The sequence below is a fragment of the Phyllostomus hastatus genome, unplaced genomic scaffold, assembly GCF_019186645.2.
Source record: "Phyllostomus hastatus isolate PE091 unplaced genomic scaffold, TTU_PhHast_1.1 phas_scaffold_317, whole genome shotgun sequence".
NCBI lineage: Eukaryota > Metazoa > Chordata > Mammalia > Chiroptera > Phyllostomidae > Phyllostomus > Phyllostomus hastatus.
In genome coordinates, this window is record NW_025334023.1 from 25,762,580 (window position 1) to 25,781,625 (window position 19,046).

Consider the following 19,046-nt stretch of genomic DNA (forward strand, 5'->3'; position numbering starts at 1 on the left):
AAATCTGTACAGATAAATTCCTCTGTAGAATACAGTATAATGGAAATTAAAATCAGATTCTCCTATATTTTATCTCAAATAGCCATAAGAGACTTCCCCCTCAGTCAACTTTGATGGTAGAAATGGAGAGACAAAGGGTACCCCTAGTGGCCACTGCAACTATTTTACTCAAAGTGAAAGGCATTTGCAAGTAAATTATTGTAATGGATATGACTGATTTAATAACATTGGAATGCAAAAGATACTTAGAGTAAGCAAGCAGTGTACAATAATACCTGATTATTTCTAATGATCTGAAAAACATAAAGGTTTACACAGAATGTGAACAGAAATCTGAACATGCTTTTCTTCAGCTTTTAGGGATTTTTAAAAAGATCGTAAGCTGTCCGAAATACTGTCTTCACAGGGTGACACATCAAACCTGACTGTTGCCAATTATCATGTTTAACTTTTAATCATTTTGCCACTATACTCTTGGGTTATTTACTGCACTCACCACTTGTGTGATCCCTTGCAGTGGGTCTCCAAGAAAACAGTACAATTCTTTGTCAAATAGAATAAAAGTTACATAGATCAATGTTGTTACTGTATCACTTGTACTGAACTCATAAAAGCCTAACCCATTAGTGGATCTATGCACAGAGACAAATATACAAGTTAGGAAGGTTACTCCATGAAAATAAGATGATCATGTTAGAATGTTTGAAGCCCTTTCTGTTTCATTTCCTACAATGAATGAAAAAATGTAGGTATAGTTAGTTATATTTAATTAGGTCAGTGCAGTGACACTCTTCCTATTTTAGCTATAGGTGGGTTAACAAAGGATATATTTAGACTATTCTGAAAGAGAAATGTTCTTGTTAGTTGATTTCACAAGAAGAGTATTATTTATTATAAAATCCTAAAAGTCCATATAAATATAGAATTTAAAATTCTTAATTTGCAAACAATAAAATGTTAATATAGTGTAATCAGATCAGACTCATTAAAGACATAGATATGACTGAATAGTTATTTTTTACTTTACAAAATTTTTTAGAAAAAAATTAAGTAAAAAAAAACTGCCAGTACTTTGTATTGATACTTTCTAGCTTATAACCTAGAAAATTATCATGATCCAGGCATTTTTAACTCAGTCACTGTGCACATTCAATAGCTTGCATGCTTTTCTTGCTTCCAGGTGTACCCATCCTCTGTCTTATAAGCCATTTTTCTCCTCCTTCCCATACTGTTTTTCAAAGACTTAGTTCAAGCATCACCTACTTGAGGAGCTTTCTCCCCTCTGGATTCAGTTAATTGTCCAGCCTTTGTATTTTGATAGCATCTTGTGCTTAGTATTTGACACACTGTTGTTGTTTTCTTTTTTTTTTAAAGAGGGAGAGAAACATCAATGTGTGGTTGCCCCTCACATGCCCCCAACTGGGGACCTGACCCGCAACCCAAGCATGTGGCCTGACTGGGAATCGAACCAGCAACTTGTTGGTTTTCAGGCTTGGGCTGAATCCACTGAGCTAAACCAGCCAGGGAGACACATTGTTTTATAGTCATTTGTTTTTCTCCTGAGATTGTAAGCTCTCCTAATACAGGTAGGAGGACATCTTTCACTTATGTATTTCCAGTGCTTGAAACATAGCAGGTGCTCAGGTTTTGTTAACTGGGTTACATAAATGAGATGATAATGGAATCATTACATAAACATTTTAAAAAATATATAATGCATTAAATTTTACTATTAAAATCTGAAAACCAGAAAATGTGTATGTTCATTGCTATATTATTCACATCACATTCAGATTATGTTTATTTCTTGATTTAGGTATTTGTTGTTGGCAGAATTTGTGCTGAACGTACCAAAATTTATCATAAACTGAAGCATTTTAAATTCAAGTTGTACCAAGAATGTTGCTCCATGGCAAAGACAGGAGAAGTTGAAGATGAACAAGTTAAAGAAACAGTAGAAAGAATTTTCAGTCAGTCAAAAGAGAGTGGCTGGATTGAGGAGGTAAGGTGAATATAAAATAACCATCTCATTGAGTAAATTCTGGAGCCTAATTATGACCAACGAAAGGATACCAATGATTGGAAGTCAGCAGAATTTAAAAGAGAATCTCTCCTTCTCTCCCTGTCTTCGTATTTTCCTTTTTCACCCATTCCCTTCATGCTTATCACTGTCCTACCCTAAATAGGTGGTCTGATGTTCTAAGCATTCATTCAGCTCATCAGGTAAATTTTAATCAGCAATAATACTGTCCCTTAATGAAGGCTTTCTGTTTTCACTTTTATAAATGTGGTGTTCCTTACATATATATAAGTCCCCTTATTTTCTTTGACAAAGTACAGGACTCACCTCTGCTTGTCTGCTTCCTATTCTTTAGAACAGTTCTTGTGACCTGAGAGTGAAGAAGCACCTGGTGCCAATCTGAGGAAAGGATCTCGGCTGCCAGTCCTAATACCACCCACATCCTCTTCTTGAGGACATGGGACTTAGCAGTGAGCCCTGTAACTGAAGATCAAGGGAAAAGCAGAGGTTTCAGGCCACGGCACTGATTTTGACTCCCCCAAATCCTGTTAATCACTAAATTTGATATCAGGAATCAAGTGGGGGTTTTGAAGAGTGCACTGGATTCCTAAAGATCTACTGGCAGCTCATGAGCTCTGGTCTGCTCACATAGCTTTTAGAATTGTTTATATACATTGAAAGAATGCTAATATGAAATCTTTAAAACATATCTAGTTACATGAATGTGTAAGACAGAACATATAATAGATTTTCAGGCAACCCAGATAAACTGTGTATTTAATCTTAAAAAAGCCTGATTTGAGATCCATTGCCTGGGTTATTTACATCATAGGGGAATTTGTGGAAGAGGAAAATAAAAAAGAAGAGAGCTTAGAGAGTAAACTTAGGAGCAAAGAAAAGAAAAAAGAGAACAAGAAAACAGGAACTTCTTAGAACACATGTTCGGCAGAGGTCTCTGGGTCTAGAGAGTGACATCAGGATTGGTTTCCCTTTTGACAGTTATCCTCCCACAGCAAACCACCACCCAGTGAACTCTTTGCCTGCTCCCCACATCTTGGCACTTAAGTCTTGTTTCTCTCATTTTACTCTCTTCAGCTTTTTATCTTTTACTTTGCTTCTGCTTCTCTTACTCTCTGTGCTTTCCTCCCTGTCCTGGGTGCTTTTCAGTTTGCCTTAGGGAGGAGCCATCACTTATCCAGTAAGTCCTGTCTTCGTTTTCCTAGATAACATTAAGTTCTTAAGTGCTTTTATTGATGCGTTTAAGTGTTGCCAACCCTCTGGAGGAGTTGAAAGACCAATTGGGACAGCATATTTTTAAAGAATTGTGTACTAGGTGTAGGAAAATCACTGTGTATACACACACACACATATACATATGTATATATGTATAATGTAATAATATATCTGGGAAAAACAGTAAAATTTTGCAGAAAAAACTAAAACCATTTTTAAATTAAGTACCTCAGAGAAAGCTCAACAGGGTTCGTGACAACAGAAAAGATGTGGAAATAGAAAAAAATATTCTTAGGAAAAGAAAGCCAAGTGTCATATTGTGCTTAAAGAATAACACTTAGCATTGGCCATTGAAGGTGCTTCAAGATCGTACATGTTTAGGACAATGTGCACATTTTTTCACATAAAGTATCAAAGAGCTTTGTTTTCTTTTTGTGATCTCCCTACTTTAAAAAATTTGTCCATGGACCTTCTCAAAAGATTTTTCTGGAAACTAAAGAAGTTTATAGCCAGTGTAAACCCATATGCAGCTTTTTGTGCTGTGATTAAATTTCAGAACTGGTTGGGTGCTCTGACATTTTTCAGCCTCATTCTGCCTGCCCCTCAGTGTGTGTGTGTCTGAGTGATGGCACTACGTGTGTGCTGGTGATGACTCTTGCCTTCTTCTTTGGCTGCAGTTTCATGGCCACAGTTGCTCTCACCCTTTAGAATGCCAGGGCTCAATACTATTGAATGGATGTATATTTGTTGGCTCTTCTTGCTCTTGCCTCCCAGTTACTATGTCAGCCCATCCTTCAACCTTACACAAACTGTTTCTTCCTGTCTTTCTTCCTCCCGCTTGTTTCACACCTTGGTTTTTCCTTTATCTGCTCTTTCTTCCTCCAAGCATTTTTCTTCCATCATCTCAGGATATCTCAGCATTTCTTCCTCAAAACCTGCCACCTAGACTGACTTTATTCTTCTTGTTCCTGTTCCTAACAGTTTAACTAGGAAGATCTGTTTTTAACCTAATTACATTAAAAGTTAGGAGCAACTTGAGTGCAAAAAAAGAGCAAATGATAAAATTATAATAAAACCAATAAATATATAATATATGTCTCATTCTAAATTAGAGCTGAAAAACATACTATTATATGCCACTGGCAAAATTCTAACTTTTTTTGTCACGAAGAAGGTGTACATGACGTGGTTTGCAGGGCAGTTGAATGCAGGATAGTCGGGCTGGGGTGGTGAACACATGAACACCAGGAAGTGGACAATATATATGTCTGCACAAGTATCAAGTTTCAGTTTTATAAATGGGTTTAAAGCAAATTTAAATGTATTGCATAACTATTGTTATATAAATAAGAATTTTAAGTTATGATTGAATATCCTGCCACATCCCAAAACTCTTCTCACTTGTTCTCTTTCTTCACCCCTTTTTAACTTGAAAAATTTTTTTCTTCCACTCCTTAAACTGATGTTTCTCAAAACATAGCCCTAAACTATCTATGTCAGAACCACCTAGAACACCTAGAAGTTGAAAAATATGTAGGCCTTGGCTTCACAACAGACCTATTCAATAAAAATCCGTAGGTGATTCTTAGCAAATTAAAGATTGAAGACCCCTGCTTAAAAGTAAATGTTGCAGTAGGTCTTCTTCTCAGCCTCAAAACTCTTTCCCTTGGCAAACCTATTCCCTTTTCCAGGTCTAACTGCTACTTCTGAGTAGAAGACTCCAAGCTTTCGTTTATGTTCTGACCTTTTTCTCATACTCTATTCCCATAATTCCAAAAGTTTTAGTAGGTCCATCTGGCACTCTAACGGCTTGACATAATAAGACCCACACTCTCAAATTTTTAATAAAGAAAAATAATAGAAGCAGAATCTTTAGGGAGACAGAATGAATTGCAAGGCAATACTGCCTTGTCTCTGAGTTTACTTTCCCTTAAAAAGGTTTTTCTTTTTTCATACTAAAGCTGCACCCCTGCCCCCACCCTTTAAATCTCAGAAATGGCATATGACAGTGGTTAAAAGTATGGATTTAAATATTTTCTAACAATAGAATTTGGGGGCAAGTTTCTTCACTTCTGTAAGCCTAAGTTTCTCTTCAGTAAAATAGGAATTAAATAATAATAATTAGAGTTATTAATAATTAGGGTTTGATTGTGGAGATTAACACCTTTTAAGCATTTAATATAGGGCCTAGCAATTAGTAAGTGGCTATTAGTGAGTGGCTATTTTTAGTAATAAAAGCAAGGGTTTCCTTCCCTTAGTATAGCTCAGATAGACTGCAATTTTCCAAAATAAATTTAATAAGAGAAAAAGATAATATAAAGAAAAACAATATGAAAAGCATTAAAACAGTCAACATGTCTAAAGTATAGACTTCTAATCCTAGAGTATTTATATGTAATAGAACCTGTATGGGTACTAGGTCAAGAGAATCCCTAAGTAGTCCAGAGGTTGTTTCTTCTGTTCTTCATTCTTTCTAGGGAAGCTGATCAAGTAAGAGGTGTTTGGGAGTGGGGGTAAGGTTTCATGGCCCTGTTTGGAAGTCAAATGCACTATCCTAAACCCTTCCATAGACCACAAAAGTCAGGGTCATCACCTCATTAGGAGTAGAACCAGAGTTCATAAGTAGAGTTAAGAAACCATTAGTCAGTTAATCTCAGCTGAGGTAAGCACTCTGAACTCTATCAACCTTGAAATCTCCAAATCATCCTGACTCCTCTCTTTCTTGTTCTAACCTTATTTTTAACTCTCTATCTTCATTGCTATCACTCAAATTTGGGCTCTTGTTATGCAAATTATTACAGTAGACTGCTAACTAGTTGCCAAACTTCTAGAATGGATGTTTTACCATTTAAAACAAAATATATTTTGGATCATGTCAATCTCCTGCCTTAACACCTCTAACAACTTTGCACTGACTGCCACATTATTGCTGAACTCCTTAACCTAGCACTTCATACTGTTTATTCCCTGACCTCAACCTCTTTGGTTCAGTCTTCTCTCTCTGTTCCTTTAAAAAACCATGTTAGAGTAAAAACCCATACTTTCTTGTCTTGTCTCTGTTATATGGACTATTGTGTCCTACAGAAAACTCTCCCCACCAAATCTTTGCCTAACAAATCTTTTTTTTCCCAGGACAGCTTAGATGCTACTCTTTCCTTGTTACCTCAGTTCACCATGACCCCCGCTTCTGAAGCCTCAGAACAGTGTCTGTACTTCTTTATGGCATTTGTTATTGGCTGTTGTTGGTGTGTTCCTACTGAACTCCGTTCTCATGAGGGATAAGGAGAGCAAATTTGTTTTTTTATCTAGTCATTAGCTGAATATTTGATATATATTACACATTCAACAAATTTTTGAGTAAGTTATTGAAGTTGTAACACTTCTATAAATATGATATAAAAATACAATTTACAAGAAAGTTAGGAAATTAATAATAATGTTTGGTCTGATCTTTTTCCAATGTTTTATATGAGTTAGAAATGCTCATTTGAAATTGAGCCCCTCTTCATATTAAAAAGACTTAAAAGTTCATGTTTACCACAAAATGAAATTGTTCCTGTTTATGTCTGTAGATTGAAAAGGCCTAGCTTATCTTCATTGCTTTGAGTAAAATAACTAGCTTTTTTATTGTATACACAGAGATATGGTCAACTTCAAGAATATCTCAATGATGCGGATTACTTTCAAGATGAGAAGTTTGAATTGTAACACATTTCCTTCAGAGAAGATTTTATAAATTCCTGTAAATGTGAAGATCATGACTTTTGTTGCTCTGTATCATGTAACATTTATATATTGTATGTATGTCTTCATGGCAAAATATCTTGTTTAAAACATGTTCACCTTAATTTCCATGAAGTGGCACTCTACAGTCTAATAAAACTTTTCATCTGCTGTACATAGAGAACATAAGCTTAATAATTTTAAGTGTGTTTTGAAGTTATATAACAATACCTTTACGACAGATGATTACCATGTGAATAGCCATTCATGTCCTGTCACTTTAGTAGAAAAATACTGTATTTTTAAAATGTACATAGACCATCATTGATGTGTATTTATTGCTGAATCCCTGCCTATATCGATTTATTAGTGTGTCTTCACTAATAAATTTTTTTACTACTATCATTTAAATCAGTGGGCCATGGCAGAAACCTCACTTTGTTGTTCAGTTCAGTGCCCTTGCTCAGAATCAGGCTGTGGTTTACCCAGTCCAAATAAAGCAGATTTCAGGCCTGCAGAGTATTCACTGTCACTTCAGGAATAATTTCATAACATGTGTTTCATGCTTCACAATGTTTTCTTCTTCTGTTCAATTTTGTCTGTATGTTAACGATTAAGATGTATTTTATCTTTATCCATAATTTTTCCATGTAAGTATTTATGTTAGAATCAGAAAATCTCAGAGAGATAGATTCAGCCAAAAGTAGTTTAAAAGCATATTTTGACCCTGACCAGGTAGCTCAGTTGGTTAGAGCATCACCCCCATACTCAAAGGTTGTTCTATCCCCAGTCAGGGCACATGTAAGAAGCAACCAATGAACGCATAAATAAGTGGGACAACAAATTGATCACTCTCTCGTGCACTCTCTCTCCCTTCCTCTCTCTAAAATCAATAATAACAAAGTCCCTAAATAAAAAAGCATATATTTTGGCATCTTCATTGCTTTGCACATCTAAATTGTCTCATAATAAAGTAAAATGGCTTCAGAGTGAACAAATGGACCCTGTGTATTCTGTACCTTTAATTCCTAAAAGTGGTGTTCTAGCAGGATCTATTTTAGTGTGGAATTTTAGGTACTTGTTTCTTACTACAAATGTTGGTTGAACCTGGATTCATCTATTATATAGTACACTTCTTGGACTTCATGTATGTGCATACACCAAAAGCTACATTTTATTGAATCATCAAATTAATATTAATACTTTGAGATTAATTTTCTGAAGTTATTCCTATTATTGTAAATTAAAAAAGTAGCAAAAGCTCACAAAGTGGTGAAAATACTGATGCTGATGTTTCATGTGAGGTGTCCATGCCTTATTGCTGATGTCTGAGGTCATGGCAAATGAGCAAGCTTCTTCAGTGGGTGTTTGGAGAGAGAATACAAGAGGCCTACATGGTAACACCAAAGAATGAAAAAGAGACAGACTGTTAGGAAATGAGAATTAGTATAGATCAGGAGGCCAAAAGCAAGAAGTCTATTAAAAAAAACATGTTGAAAAATAGAACTAACTTTTACAGGCATTAGGACATATAGTATGATTTTTATCATCTATATCATTGGTACAGCACTAAAAAATAGTTTGTGAACTTACAAATCTACACATCTGTGAACTTTTTAGATCTGGGCATTCATTGCTATAGTGTTAGGTGCTTTGGTGTTCAGTAGCTATGAGTAGTAGATATGATGAGAAAGACAAACAGACAAGTGAAAGGGACATAATGCTTGAAAGAATGCACAAGGCTTTACAGAAGCTTTAGGGTTATAAGAGAGGGGAAAGCCTCATGAAAAGGAGAAAACAAGGAAAATATTTTTTATTTTATGGAGAGTTGAAAATAATTGACCAATTTTTCCTCAACTTGTCTGTTCTCATATTCAGGTAAGTGGTTCAATTCACCACTCATTTCTTGGTGGTATTACTGGACTTGCTTCTACTCCAGCATGTTGATTGAGATGTAATTGCAGCCTTTGAGCTATTTGGGGAATAGTCTGGCTTTCCTGTGATATCGAAGCTGTAGCCCAGTGGCTAAGAAAGCATAGGTTTGAAATCAGTCTTGGGTTTAGGTCCTTGTTTGTTATCTCCCAGTTACATGTACTGGAGCAAGTAGTTTAATTTTGATGAACCTCAATTCCCTCATTTATAAATGAGCTTAATAATACCTATCTCTTCAGACTGTCTGTATGTTAAGGGGGATATATGCTAAGGGGCTATGCCTAGAACAGTGATCGTAAATAAATAGTAACATGTGAATAGAAATGAAGGTGTGGTTGATGATGTCAGCTTGAAATTAAATGGCTATAAAGGGTAAATGTGTACAAAAGACATTATAAAGAAGGGTCCTAAATCACTGGAATATAATATGAAAATTTATTAAAACCTTGCTTGACAAGTTTGTAAGATGTCCCTGTCTAGGTGTAGAAATCGAAGTCGATACCATTTAGGAATAGCAGATTTGGTCAAGGACTCCATGTTAATCAAAATCCACACTACTGCATGACTAGAGTGAACAATAAGTTTTAAATTTAAATACTGCATTTATTCTCATCAAGTATGACTGCTGAATATAAAGTACCCATAGTAATAGAAAAGGTAATATGTAATATGACTTTTTAAAAATCAAATATAAAATGATCAGAACTACTTCACTTTTTAATGACACCTCCTGAGAGAGTTCTCATTCAAATTTGCATACGTAACCAAGGTATATTTTTGCCTTTCTCTGCATGAGTGGTGAGGAACTTAGCCTGGGGAGGGACAGATAGAAGCATGTTGCAATGAAAAGTATAAAAGTTCTATTCCATCAGGATGTACTTGTCCTCAATTCCAAATTAACCTTACCAGATTTGTGAAAATAAAATGAACAGCTTAGGCCAGCTTACCTGAAATTAATATTGCAAATAAATTGTCTCAAAATGTTTGCATTGATTTTACCCACTCATTTCTATTCATAGCTCACTTTGAAGCCAAACTGTGTTACTGAGATACCAAAGTTGGTTTGAATTAAAGTACCATTGCTTGAGACCTCAAATCCAGTGACTTCCAATGACATACACAGTTACAGCACTTATGGACCTGATTATCTCAATACTGTGCTACCCCTAATTTATTCTCCATAATTAATAGTGCCAAGCAGAATTCAATATATAGTTCGGGATCTTAAAGACAGGATCATCTGAAGATGAGAGACATCAGTCTGTGTGAGAGATGGATTTGGTTTGTGTTCTTAAAACTTCTTGAAACTCATCTGCTTATGTATTGATTTTCCTCCTTCCTGACACGTGTAAACCAGGTAGCCATGGAGACCTTAGAGCTTGCATTTATTTTGTCACTGGCAATCTTGCATTTTCAACAACAACAACAAAAAAGCAAACTTTTTTTCTTTTCTAGGACTAGTATTGGTAATTTCATCGTAAAATATTTTGTCACTCTTGATTTACTTGTGATCACCCAGGTCCAGAGACACCTGCCTCCCAGGAGCTATGAATGTGATTTCCTCTCCTGTCCACCCCCCTCTCCCCATTCCCAACACGCGCACACTCTCATACAGTCTACTAATGAACATTTCTTCAGTGCTCACCCAGCTCTCGCTAGGGCGCTTAGTGGTATCGTTTACAACATATTGAAAAATGAAAATGATATCCTCAGGAGGTGCGTAATGTAGGTCTGAAAGGGAAAATACATTCCCTGGCTGGGGATTTCTTAAATATTTACAGCTGATGAAGTGGTTGTGCAGAAGTTGGGGGATTTCCCCCGCCTTGCCCCTTCTGTGGAGGCTGAGGCTGAGCTAAGCCAGCGCTGGGGAGATGCACAGGCTTTGGGATTTACCTTTTTAGCCACTGGGAGGCCCTCTGCGTTCCCCTTTCCCCGGTGCCTGGCTGCAATTACTCACTCGTGCAGTGGCACCAGCCTTCCACCAGGGAGCCCCGGATACGCTCGCCCTCCCCTCCGCCCCCCTGCCCCCCACCCCATCTGCAGCTTGCTGGCTCTCTCTTTCTCCCTCTCTGTCTCACTCTCTCTCTTTCTCTCCCTCTCCTATCCGAGCACAATGAAAGCCTGTGTATCGCCGTGACTCGGGGCAGTGGAGCCAGTGGTCAGCAAAGCGGCTAACAACAGACGGGAAAGAGAAAGGAAAATACAAGCTACTTTTTTCCCCCATCTATAAAGCGGAGCAATACAAGAGATAGAAGCACATTGCTTATTGCGAGTCCAGACCCTCAGATCCACTGGCTGGGATGGAATGTACAAAAGTGGACAGAAAAGTGTCTGGACGTGACTCGGTGAAATTTGCTGGAAGTTTGTAAGTTTGACCATCGTTTGTAAATTACTCTCGGAAGAGTTTGTCTCTCTTGATACTGTATTAGAATAGAGCTGGGGGTGAGGAATAGAAACGTAAGCGGGAGGGGGGAAATGTGTTGAAGGATCTTTCTCAGTGGCTAGTGACTTCAGACTGCCTTCATTTAAGGCTAGGAAACAGAAGGAATGAGGATTTCACCGGTGATTGGATTAGCTGAAGAGAAAAGCATGGTCCAAAAGTCCAGTTACTGACATTGTTAACAATTGAGAAGCCGTCTCCCTCTTTTGGGAGAAGACATCCCACTGTCCCCAAAGAGGAGAAAACACCGGAACGAAGGGAAAGGGAGGAGAAATTAAAAGCCAAAAGACAGTCTCTCTTGATTTTTGTGTTTTCAACACTGACTTCAAAAACCTTCTAAAACAGCACTTATTTTTTAACCTGAGGAAAAGTAAAGGCTGCGGGTTACATAGACCGGGTAGCAATGCGTTTCTCAACAGAAACATCTCCGTAAAGAATTTCTGAAACAACTAGGTGAGGGGGAGTCCAGCTCTCTATTAATACCTCTCTCAATTCCCTTTGCTGGCTCTTTCTGTCTCTGGCTTGACAATCCCTGAATTCTTGCTCTAACCCCCACATTGTAGGTTGACACAGTACCTAGTGGCTCTCGTCAGCTTGGTGGGGGTGGGGGGACCCCGCCAACTCTGTCCAACTTCTCTAGAGCTGTCAAATGCAATTCGAGTAAGTTGATCAGAGTTCGTTTCCAACTTATCCTCTGCAATTGGTTTCTATTCGTGTTCCTCATCCTCTTTCTACCAACACCCCTCCCCCACACCTCCTCCACCGCACCCCCAACCTCTGAAGACCTCTATTCATGTGGCCCTGAACACTGAGCTCACATTGTCAAAACAGATTTTCCTGCAATAGCCAGCAGTAGCCTCCTTCCACCTCACCATCCCAGAGGCAGCAATCATTGTGTCCACCAAGATGGGGGACACAGCGCCCCCACAGGCCCCCACAGGAGGGCTAGGAGGGGCCCCTGGGGCGGGGCTCCCTGGAGGGGGTTCAGTCACCCCAAGAGTGCACAGTGCTATTGTGGAGCGCCTCCGGGCTCGGATCGCCGTCTGCCGCCAGCACCACCTGAGCTGTGAAGGACGCTATGAACGTGGTAGAGCTGAGAGCTCAGACCGGGAGAGAGAGAGCACCTTGCAGCTCCTGAGCCTTGTCCAGCATGGCCAGGGGGCAAGGAAGACTGGCAAACACACCAAGGCCACTGCGGCTGCTACCACCACTGCAGCCCCTCCACCGCCCCCTGCTGCCCCGCCTATAGCTTCCCAAGCGTCAGCGACAGCAGCCCCACCACCCCCACCAGACTATCACCATCACCACCAGCAGCACCTGCTGAACAGTAGCAATAGTGGTGGTGGTAGTGGGATCGATGGAGAGCAGCAACCACCAGCTTCAACCCCAGGAGACCAGAGGAACTCAGCCCTGATTGCGGTAAGACTCCTGGTTTTCTCATGATTCTGGCTGTGACCGTGTGGCCTTTTGTGAGGGTAGAGCTTGCCTTGGCCTGATGTGGAGTGGACAGCAGTGAAAGGGGCCAAGATGTCACCTGACTGCCTCAAAGGCCATTGGTTGTGCTATCTGTGTGGCATATAGTCTTCCTTATCAAGTTCTGCTGGTGCTCATGCACGGGTTTTCCTCCATGTGTAGGGTATTTCTTAAGTGGTAAGAAGCCTGAGTGGTTTTCCAGAGGCTCTCTGAGGTCCACAGCTTGTAGAAGAGGTGACTACAATCTGGCAAGGTCTGAGCCTCTGAGGAAGGCCAGGTCTCAAGGGTACCCCTGCTTTGGCTAGCCAGCCCTAATTAGGCCCGACAAGCCATTCTTCAGCCTGAAAACAGTCGATGCGACCTTTATCAAAGCCTTTTCCTTCTTGTCCCATTTCCCATTCTCCTTGGGTTGAGAGAACTCAACTGCTGATATGCAGCACAGAGAAGTTCCCTGAGTGTCCCCTCAGGAAAAAACAAAATTTGGAGGGAAATATCCCAGACCAGTGAAGGAATATTTTTAAGAGACATACTCCCTAATTTTCTATAGGTTTCCCCAGTTCTCTCTCCCATCTAGCAGTTTTTTCACAGACACTACAGTGAGCGCCAAATTACTGCATTCGTTAAAGAGGGCAGGCACAAAGGAGCTATTGACATGCTATCACCCTAGGAAGTACCTTGTCTTCAGCCACTTCTGGTGACAGGACATCAAACTTGAAAGTTCTGATTAAGTTTCTGACTAGAAGTTCTTCCCCAGAGGCACAGACACACCCCATCCCAGAGGGAGTATCCCTTGATCCTTGATGCCAGTCCTGGTCAGGTGACAGCTTGCCTGCGTGTGCGGGCTTCCCGCCTTCCTCTGAAGCTGTGGGGCCAGTGGCCTCTGAGGCGAAGGTGGAGCCTTGCCCTGCAGCCCAGCAGCCTGCAAGCTTCCTCCATTTTTGAGTTCTGGGGCTTCTGAAGTCCTGTGTCTGCTCACAGCACAGCTCAGTTTGCCCAAGTCAGCCCTAATGAAAGTCAGCAACAGGAAATAGCCCGGCAAGCTGAAAAGTACTCTAAAATCCCAAAGGAAGCAGGGCACTGTGTCCAACTTCTCCAAAGGAGTTCGAAAAGGAGCTCTAGGGGGAGGATACCATGCAGACCAGTCCTTAGGATGCTTCTTTGTGGCTCCTCATTATCCCTGGTCTGGTTCTGTGGGGATGAAGTTTCCAGAAACTCTGGGGACTAGGAGGGTGCCCCACCACCACCACCACACACACTTCTTGCTTGGGATGCCTGGAACTGCAACTTCCTGGCACTGACTCCAGATGAAAAATAACAGCTAACAGTTAAACTGCGGAGTGTTTGCTGTTTTATCCTTGAATAAAATTAGTTTGTGGGGTTATATTAGAGCTTCAAGAACTAAGTTCCTTTCCTGTCCACCTGCTCTATCCCCACCTCTGCCCAGAATCCCGTCAGAGAGAGAGAGCAAGGGGAGTTTGTTTTGTGAAGGTGAAGTGGTGAGGTGAAGGGGGTGGGTCAAGAGTCACTCAAATGGCGAATTTTGAGAAGAATGAGGTTTGGCTGCACGTGTATGTCACTGGCATCTGTAGCCAAAAGTATCTAAATGCCTTGATTGTCCCCAGTAAATTTATAATCTGCCTGCAAGTCTCCCAGTAATGTGGTATTGTGCGCCTCACAAGTCTCCTGGTAAGTGTTTCTGGGGGTGATGCAGGAGCAAGGTGCCCAGCCCTCTCAGTGGAGAAGACTGATCTCTGTCCTGGGTGCCAACACTGGATGTGGGCGTCACATCCTAGCCTTCGCAAGGAAGGTGGCATGCCTGCTCATGACCTTGTTCTTTTGGTTTTTGCTTTTCCCCAGCTTGGAAGTAAGATGAGGCTGCCTTTTTTTAACTGGGGGGTTTGGGGGTGCGAAATGAAACCAACTTCAGTGGCATTGTAACTTTATGGTTAGCAATATCCACCTTGGGAGGAAGTGAGAGAACAGTGTCTGGCCTTTCCTGACTGAAGGTTTCACTGCTGCAGAACCCAAAGGTACCTGCTGTACCACCCTGGTCTAAGGGAATCTGTGTTCTCTCTCCTAGCCACCAACCATCACCTGAAACAGCCCCTCAGGAGTCTGCCCTCTCTGAATGCAGTGAGGATGTGAGGGGCCCTGTGAGTTAGGGGTACAGAGAGCACTTCCCTTCTAATCGTTGCTTTTCATTGAAAACGTGTGGGATTGTAAGAGGTGACCCACCACTCCCCTTTTGGTTGTTGGAAATTCCCTTCTCCATTTTAGCTTCTAAATTTGGTGCTTTGTTACTCAGCTGGGCACTGGAGAGATGGTGATGCAAATACTGTATTGACCTGATAACATTGTGTGCGAAGGGAGGCCTGGGCATTTGGGAGTGATTCACCAAGCCGATTAGACCTGCAGGTCTCACTTCACTCGGCTCCTCTTATTTTCAAAAACACTATTAATTTAAAGAGGCCTTTTGTGCAGAATGAGTGTCAGAATTCTTTCTTAATTGTGTTGCTCCTGTATCCATAACCAGATTTATTTCTTTCTGGGTATGTTGAATCTATCACTTTCATAGTTAATTCGTATGCCATAAGTGGCCATAAACATCCTTTGGAGAAAGGCAGAGAATATTGATCATCTCAAATCAAATGCATACTGTGTCCTTAGATGAAAGCTCTGTATCCTGCATACCTGCCAGCACAATGCCTTGTATATAATTGGGAATATTTGAATGAGGGTGAAAGGGAAACTTCTGTTCCATAGGATAGTGTTGACTCTGAGGGGTGTTACAGTGCAAGAAATATATAATGTCTGAGTTTTTTCAATAGCCTAAGATGTAAGAACAATGCAAGAATTACCTCCAAGCCAGTTCTAATTCCGTCCACATTGAGAGCCTAATTCAGCAGCCCTTACTCAGCCAGTTTCTTCATTTAGCTCAAGTACAAGTTCAGGGGAAGCCCCATTGCTGCAAGGACTGTCGGAGCAGAGCCTTTTAGAGGGCCCGGATTGTAAGGCTTTAAGCAGATCTGCATTTCTAACCACTTGGAGCAGGCTTTAGGCACTAAATCATTTTCTGGTGAAGTATGTTTGAATCTCTGAATGGACTGTAAAACTGAATAATTGCTGGTCCATGGAACAGTACGGTTTAGAGCTTCCGTGGTGCATTATTAATCTTTCCCTTTTGCCTGAGACAAGCTCTTTTTCTGTTGCATCCACTGTTGCTAGGATGGGCAGATAAGTGGTTCCAAGTCATCTTTGGCTTTAGAGATTATCTTTTCTCTAATGTAGTGTGGAGGAAAGAAAGCAGATCAGACAAGGAGTCTGCACCCTCGATTCTGTGCCTGCTTGATCACTACCAGCTGGGCGACCTAGGACAAGTTACTTAGCAATCATCTGTAAAGCGCAGAGAACAATAACACTGCCCTGGGTTGTTGAGAGAAGCAAACGAATGTGTGTTTCCGAACAAGCTTTGGAAAAAATAAAGCACTGCAGAAATGAAGGCATTATTACTAGTATCGCTAATAATAAACTACTGAACAACAAATCATAATACTCGTTTTCCCAGGGATTAAAAGTACACTTAAGCTTTCAGTTGTCTGTTCAAATGGTGAAACAGCTTATTGTAAATAGAGGGATTGGTGTTTCAAATTCAGCGCTGTCAAGATAAGACTGAGTTATCAGTGTACTTAAGTGTTCCTGAAGGTCCCAGAAAACCCTCGTTAACACGGGCAATGCTGGGGAACTGTTTAGGGTCTCTGAATGCACATCTTTCATAGGCCCCTGTGTGAACCTGAGCAGCTTCAAAAAGGTGTGTCACCCAGGCGCCTGGGGGATACTAGAAAAGTAGTTTGCACCAATGGCATGGGAAAGTTAAATATTTTGTCAGCAATAGTCTAAAATGTTAATTGTTAGCTTAAGAAAGTCAAACAAGTTAAATCATTGCCAGAGTTCCCTGGTTATTTTTAACTGATAATAATCAAGTTTCCAATCGACAATTCAAAATTTGAAAGCTCTAAATAGGGGGCTGAGAACAGAACAATTTATTGGCCAGGTCTTGGTTTCTGTTGCTGTCTGTGTGATAAACGTTCTCCCCAGGACAGCGATAGGAGTGTTTACATTATTTATATATGCAGCCATCAGTTCCTTAAGAACTGACCTATTTTTGTTCTGTTTTCCAGAACAGAGTAATAAAGGGAGAGTTCTTATCTATCCAAGACCTTCCTACTACTTCTTTCAAGTAAATACAGTTATAAGATTTCACAAAGGCAAAAGAATTCAAGTGGAGAGAAGTTGGTACAATCCTTTCTCAGAAATTGACAGCAGGCTCTTTTCGGCAGCAAAGTGATGTTATTATGCCAACCAGGGTGTCTTGCTTGTTTAGGTCAGTGTTTATCTATAGAAGTCATCTGCTTTCTTTAAAGTAATGTCACTGTTATGTGATGGCCATCACATTTTTCTAAGCTTTAAAGTTTCGTACTGTATGGCTTCCCTATGCCAGCACACCTTTTGGGAGTACTGAGACAAGCATGGCTTTTCAAGCATTCTTGGTCATGACAATGAAATATGACTAAAAGAGTGGCCGTGATTAGCAGTTTTTGCTTTCACTGGTGTTGTGTGTATTTACCACTGCAATTTAATCTCAAAAAGCCTAGAAGGAAATTTGAAAAGAAAAAAATCCAGTTCTGGTCTGCATGGCAGCTAAACACTTCTGAGTGGATTCTACCACTTCCTTGTTCTTTAATCTGTCCTTGTATATGTTCATAGGCAGGGCTGTGTGTAAGGAAAACAATTTTAAATTCTTTCTTATGCATTTTCATGCTGATTTCCCTTGTACTCAAACAGGCTCTGTTGGAGAATAGAAATACAGCTAAAGACATAGTCCCTGCTTGCTTACAGTCTAGTAGGCCAGTCAAGACCACATCGATAAAGTATTAGTAGCAAAAGTACTAATTAGGTAGAATGGACCAAAACTGATATAGAAAATCAGACAGAGAGAGGAGTAAGTACTTATTGAGCCTTAGAATATACAAGGCATTTTTATTATGTATTTTATGTAATGTCTTACCAAAAGAAAAAAAAAACCCAAACAGGTGAGTGAGTGAGCAACATTTTGCCCTGTTTCACAAAAAAAGTAAACTGAGGCTTAGAGATATAGTAAATGGAAGAAGTTAATGCATAGATTTTATAGATCAAAGTGTGTTCAAATCCTTACTTCACACCTACTAGCTGTATGAGCTTGGGGAAATAATTTTACTCTTTGCGGGCATTAGTATTTCCCTCTGTAAATAAAGCTAATATTCTTTAGCAAACCAGTCAGTGTACTAGTGTCGGACACACAGGTGCTCAAAGCATTGGTACTGTTCATAGTCGGTAGGAGAGAGATTCCGATCCAGGCCAGGAAGAGCTTTACGAAGAATGTGGGCCACCAGCAGGGCCTGTGAGGAGGGAGACAATGTGGAGATGCGGGATGAGGCAACCAAGTGTGGATGGGCATGAACATTAGGTGTTTGGGGACAGAGGGTGAAGTGTTACTACCTTATGGTTGGGTTTCAGTGGTGCAGGGGACAGACAAGGAGGATCCTCTTCCTGGAGGGTCTGGAGCCCTGGCAAGAGTAAAATCAGAAGCCCCGGAAAATGGTAGAGAAGAAGGACTCAGAGGAGTCACCATCTGTGAAGCAATAATACTCTTTCATATACTTGAAGACAAGTATTATATTTCCCTTCCAGCAGCCTCTTCCCATAGCACATTGCCTAAGTGTTCTGTGTTACCTATCTTCAGGTCCCTGAGCTGCTTAATACCTTGCTATTTACACACTTCACCCGTTCACAATGAGTTATATATGGCATGACATGGCCTTTGGCATCAAAAGGAGATGATTTTAAAAGCATACCAGCTAGACACAAAAAGAGAAACTAAAAGAAGCAGAACCAACCCCACCTGTCTGCTTAGGTTCACCAGGCCTCCCAGTGCCAAGAGAACTGCCCGGTATTCTCTTAATGTGTAAACTGATCTTCCAACAAATGTGTTTGTTTGTTTACTAACTTGGAAAAGGTGTTTTTATTTAAAAAGAAATGTAAGCAGAAATTCGTGAAAGGCTGAAAGTACAGATAATCTTTGAGGTTTACTTATTCTTGCTTGCTTTTTCATACAGATGTGTTACAGATCTTTTACTTTCCCCAAAGTTTACTGGAATACCAGGTTCCCCTGTTTGGACACAGGGAAGG

At 40.3% G+C, this 19,046-nt stretch overlaps 2 protein-coding genes across 7 annotated transcripts in view; both read left to right on the forward strand.

Moving 5' to 3' along the window:
• The window catches only part of CCDC82 (coiled-coil domain containing 82), a 33,097-nt gene extending 25,127 nt beyond the window's left edge, over positions 1–7,970 (forward strand). For all 6 annotated transcript variants that reach the window (XM_045818008.1, XM_045818012.1, XM_045818009.1 and 3 more), the window contains 2 exons: positions 1,817–2,002; positions 6,893–7,970. In XM_045818008.1, coding sequence (XP_045673964.1) covers positions 1,817–2,002; positions 6,893–6,961 — 255 coding nt within the window. In that variant the 3' untranslated portion in view covers positions 6,962–7,970. The remainder of the gene's footprint in view (positions 1–1,816; positions 2,003–6,892) is intronic.
• A 2,983-nt stretch (positions 7,971–10,953) lies between these two features.
• MAML2 (mastermind like transcriptional coactivator 2) overlaps positions 10,954–19,046 on the forward strand; it is a 345,125-nt gene continuing 337,032 nt past the window's right edge. The window contains exon 1 of the mRNA XM_045818071.1: positions 10,954–12,767. Coding sequence (XP_045674027.1) covers positions 12,255–12,767 — 513 coding nt within the window. The 5' untranslated portion in view covers positions 10,954–12,254. The remainder of the gene's footprint in view (positions 12,768–19,046) is intronic.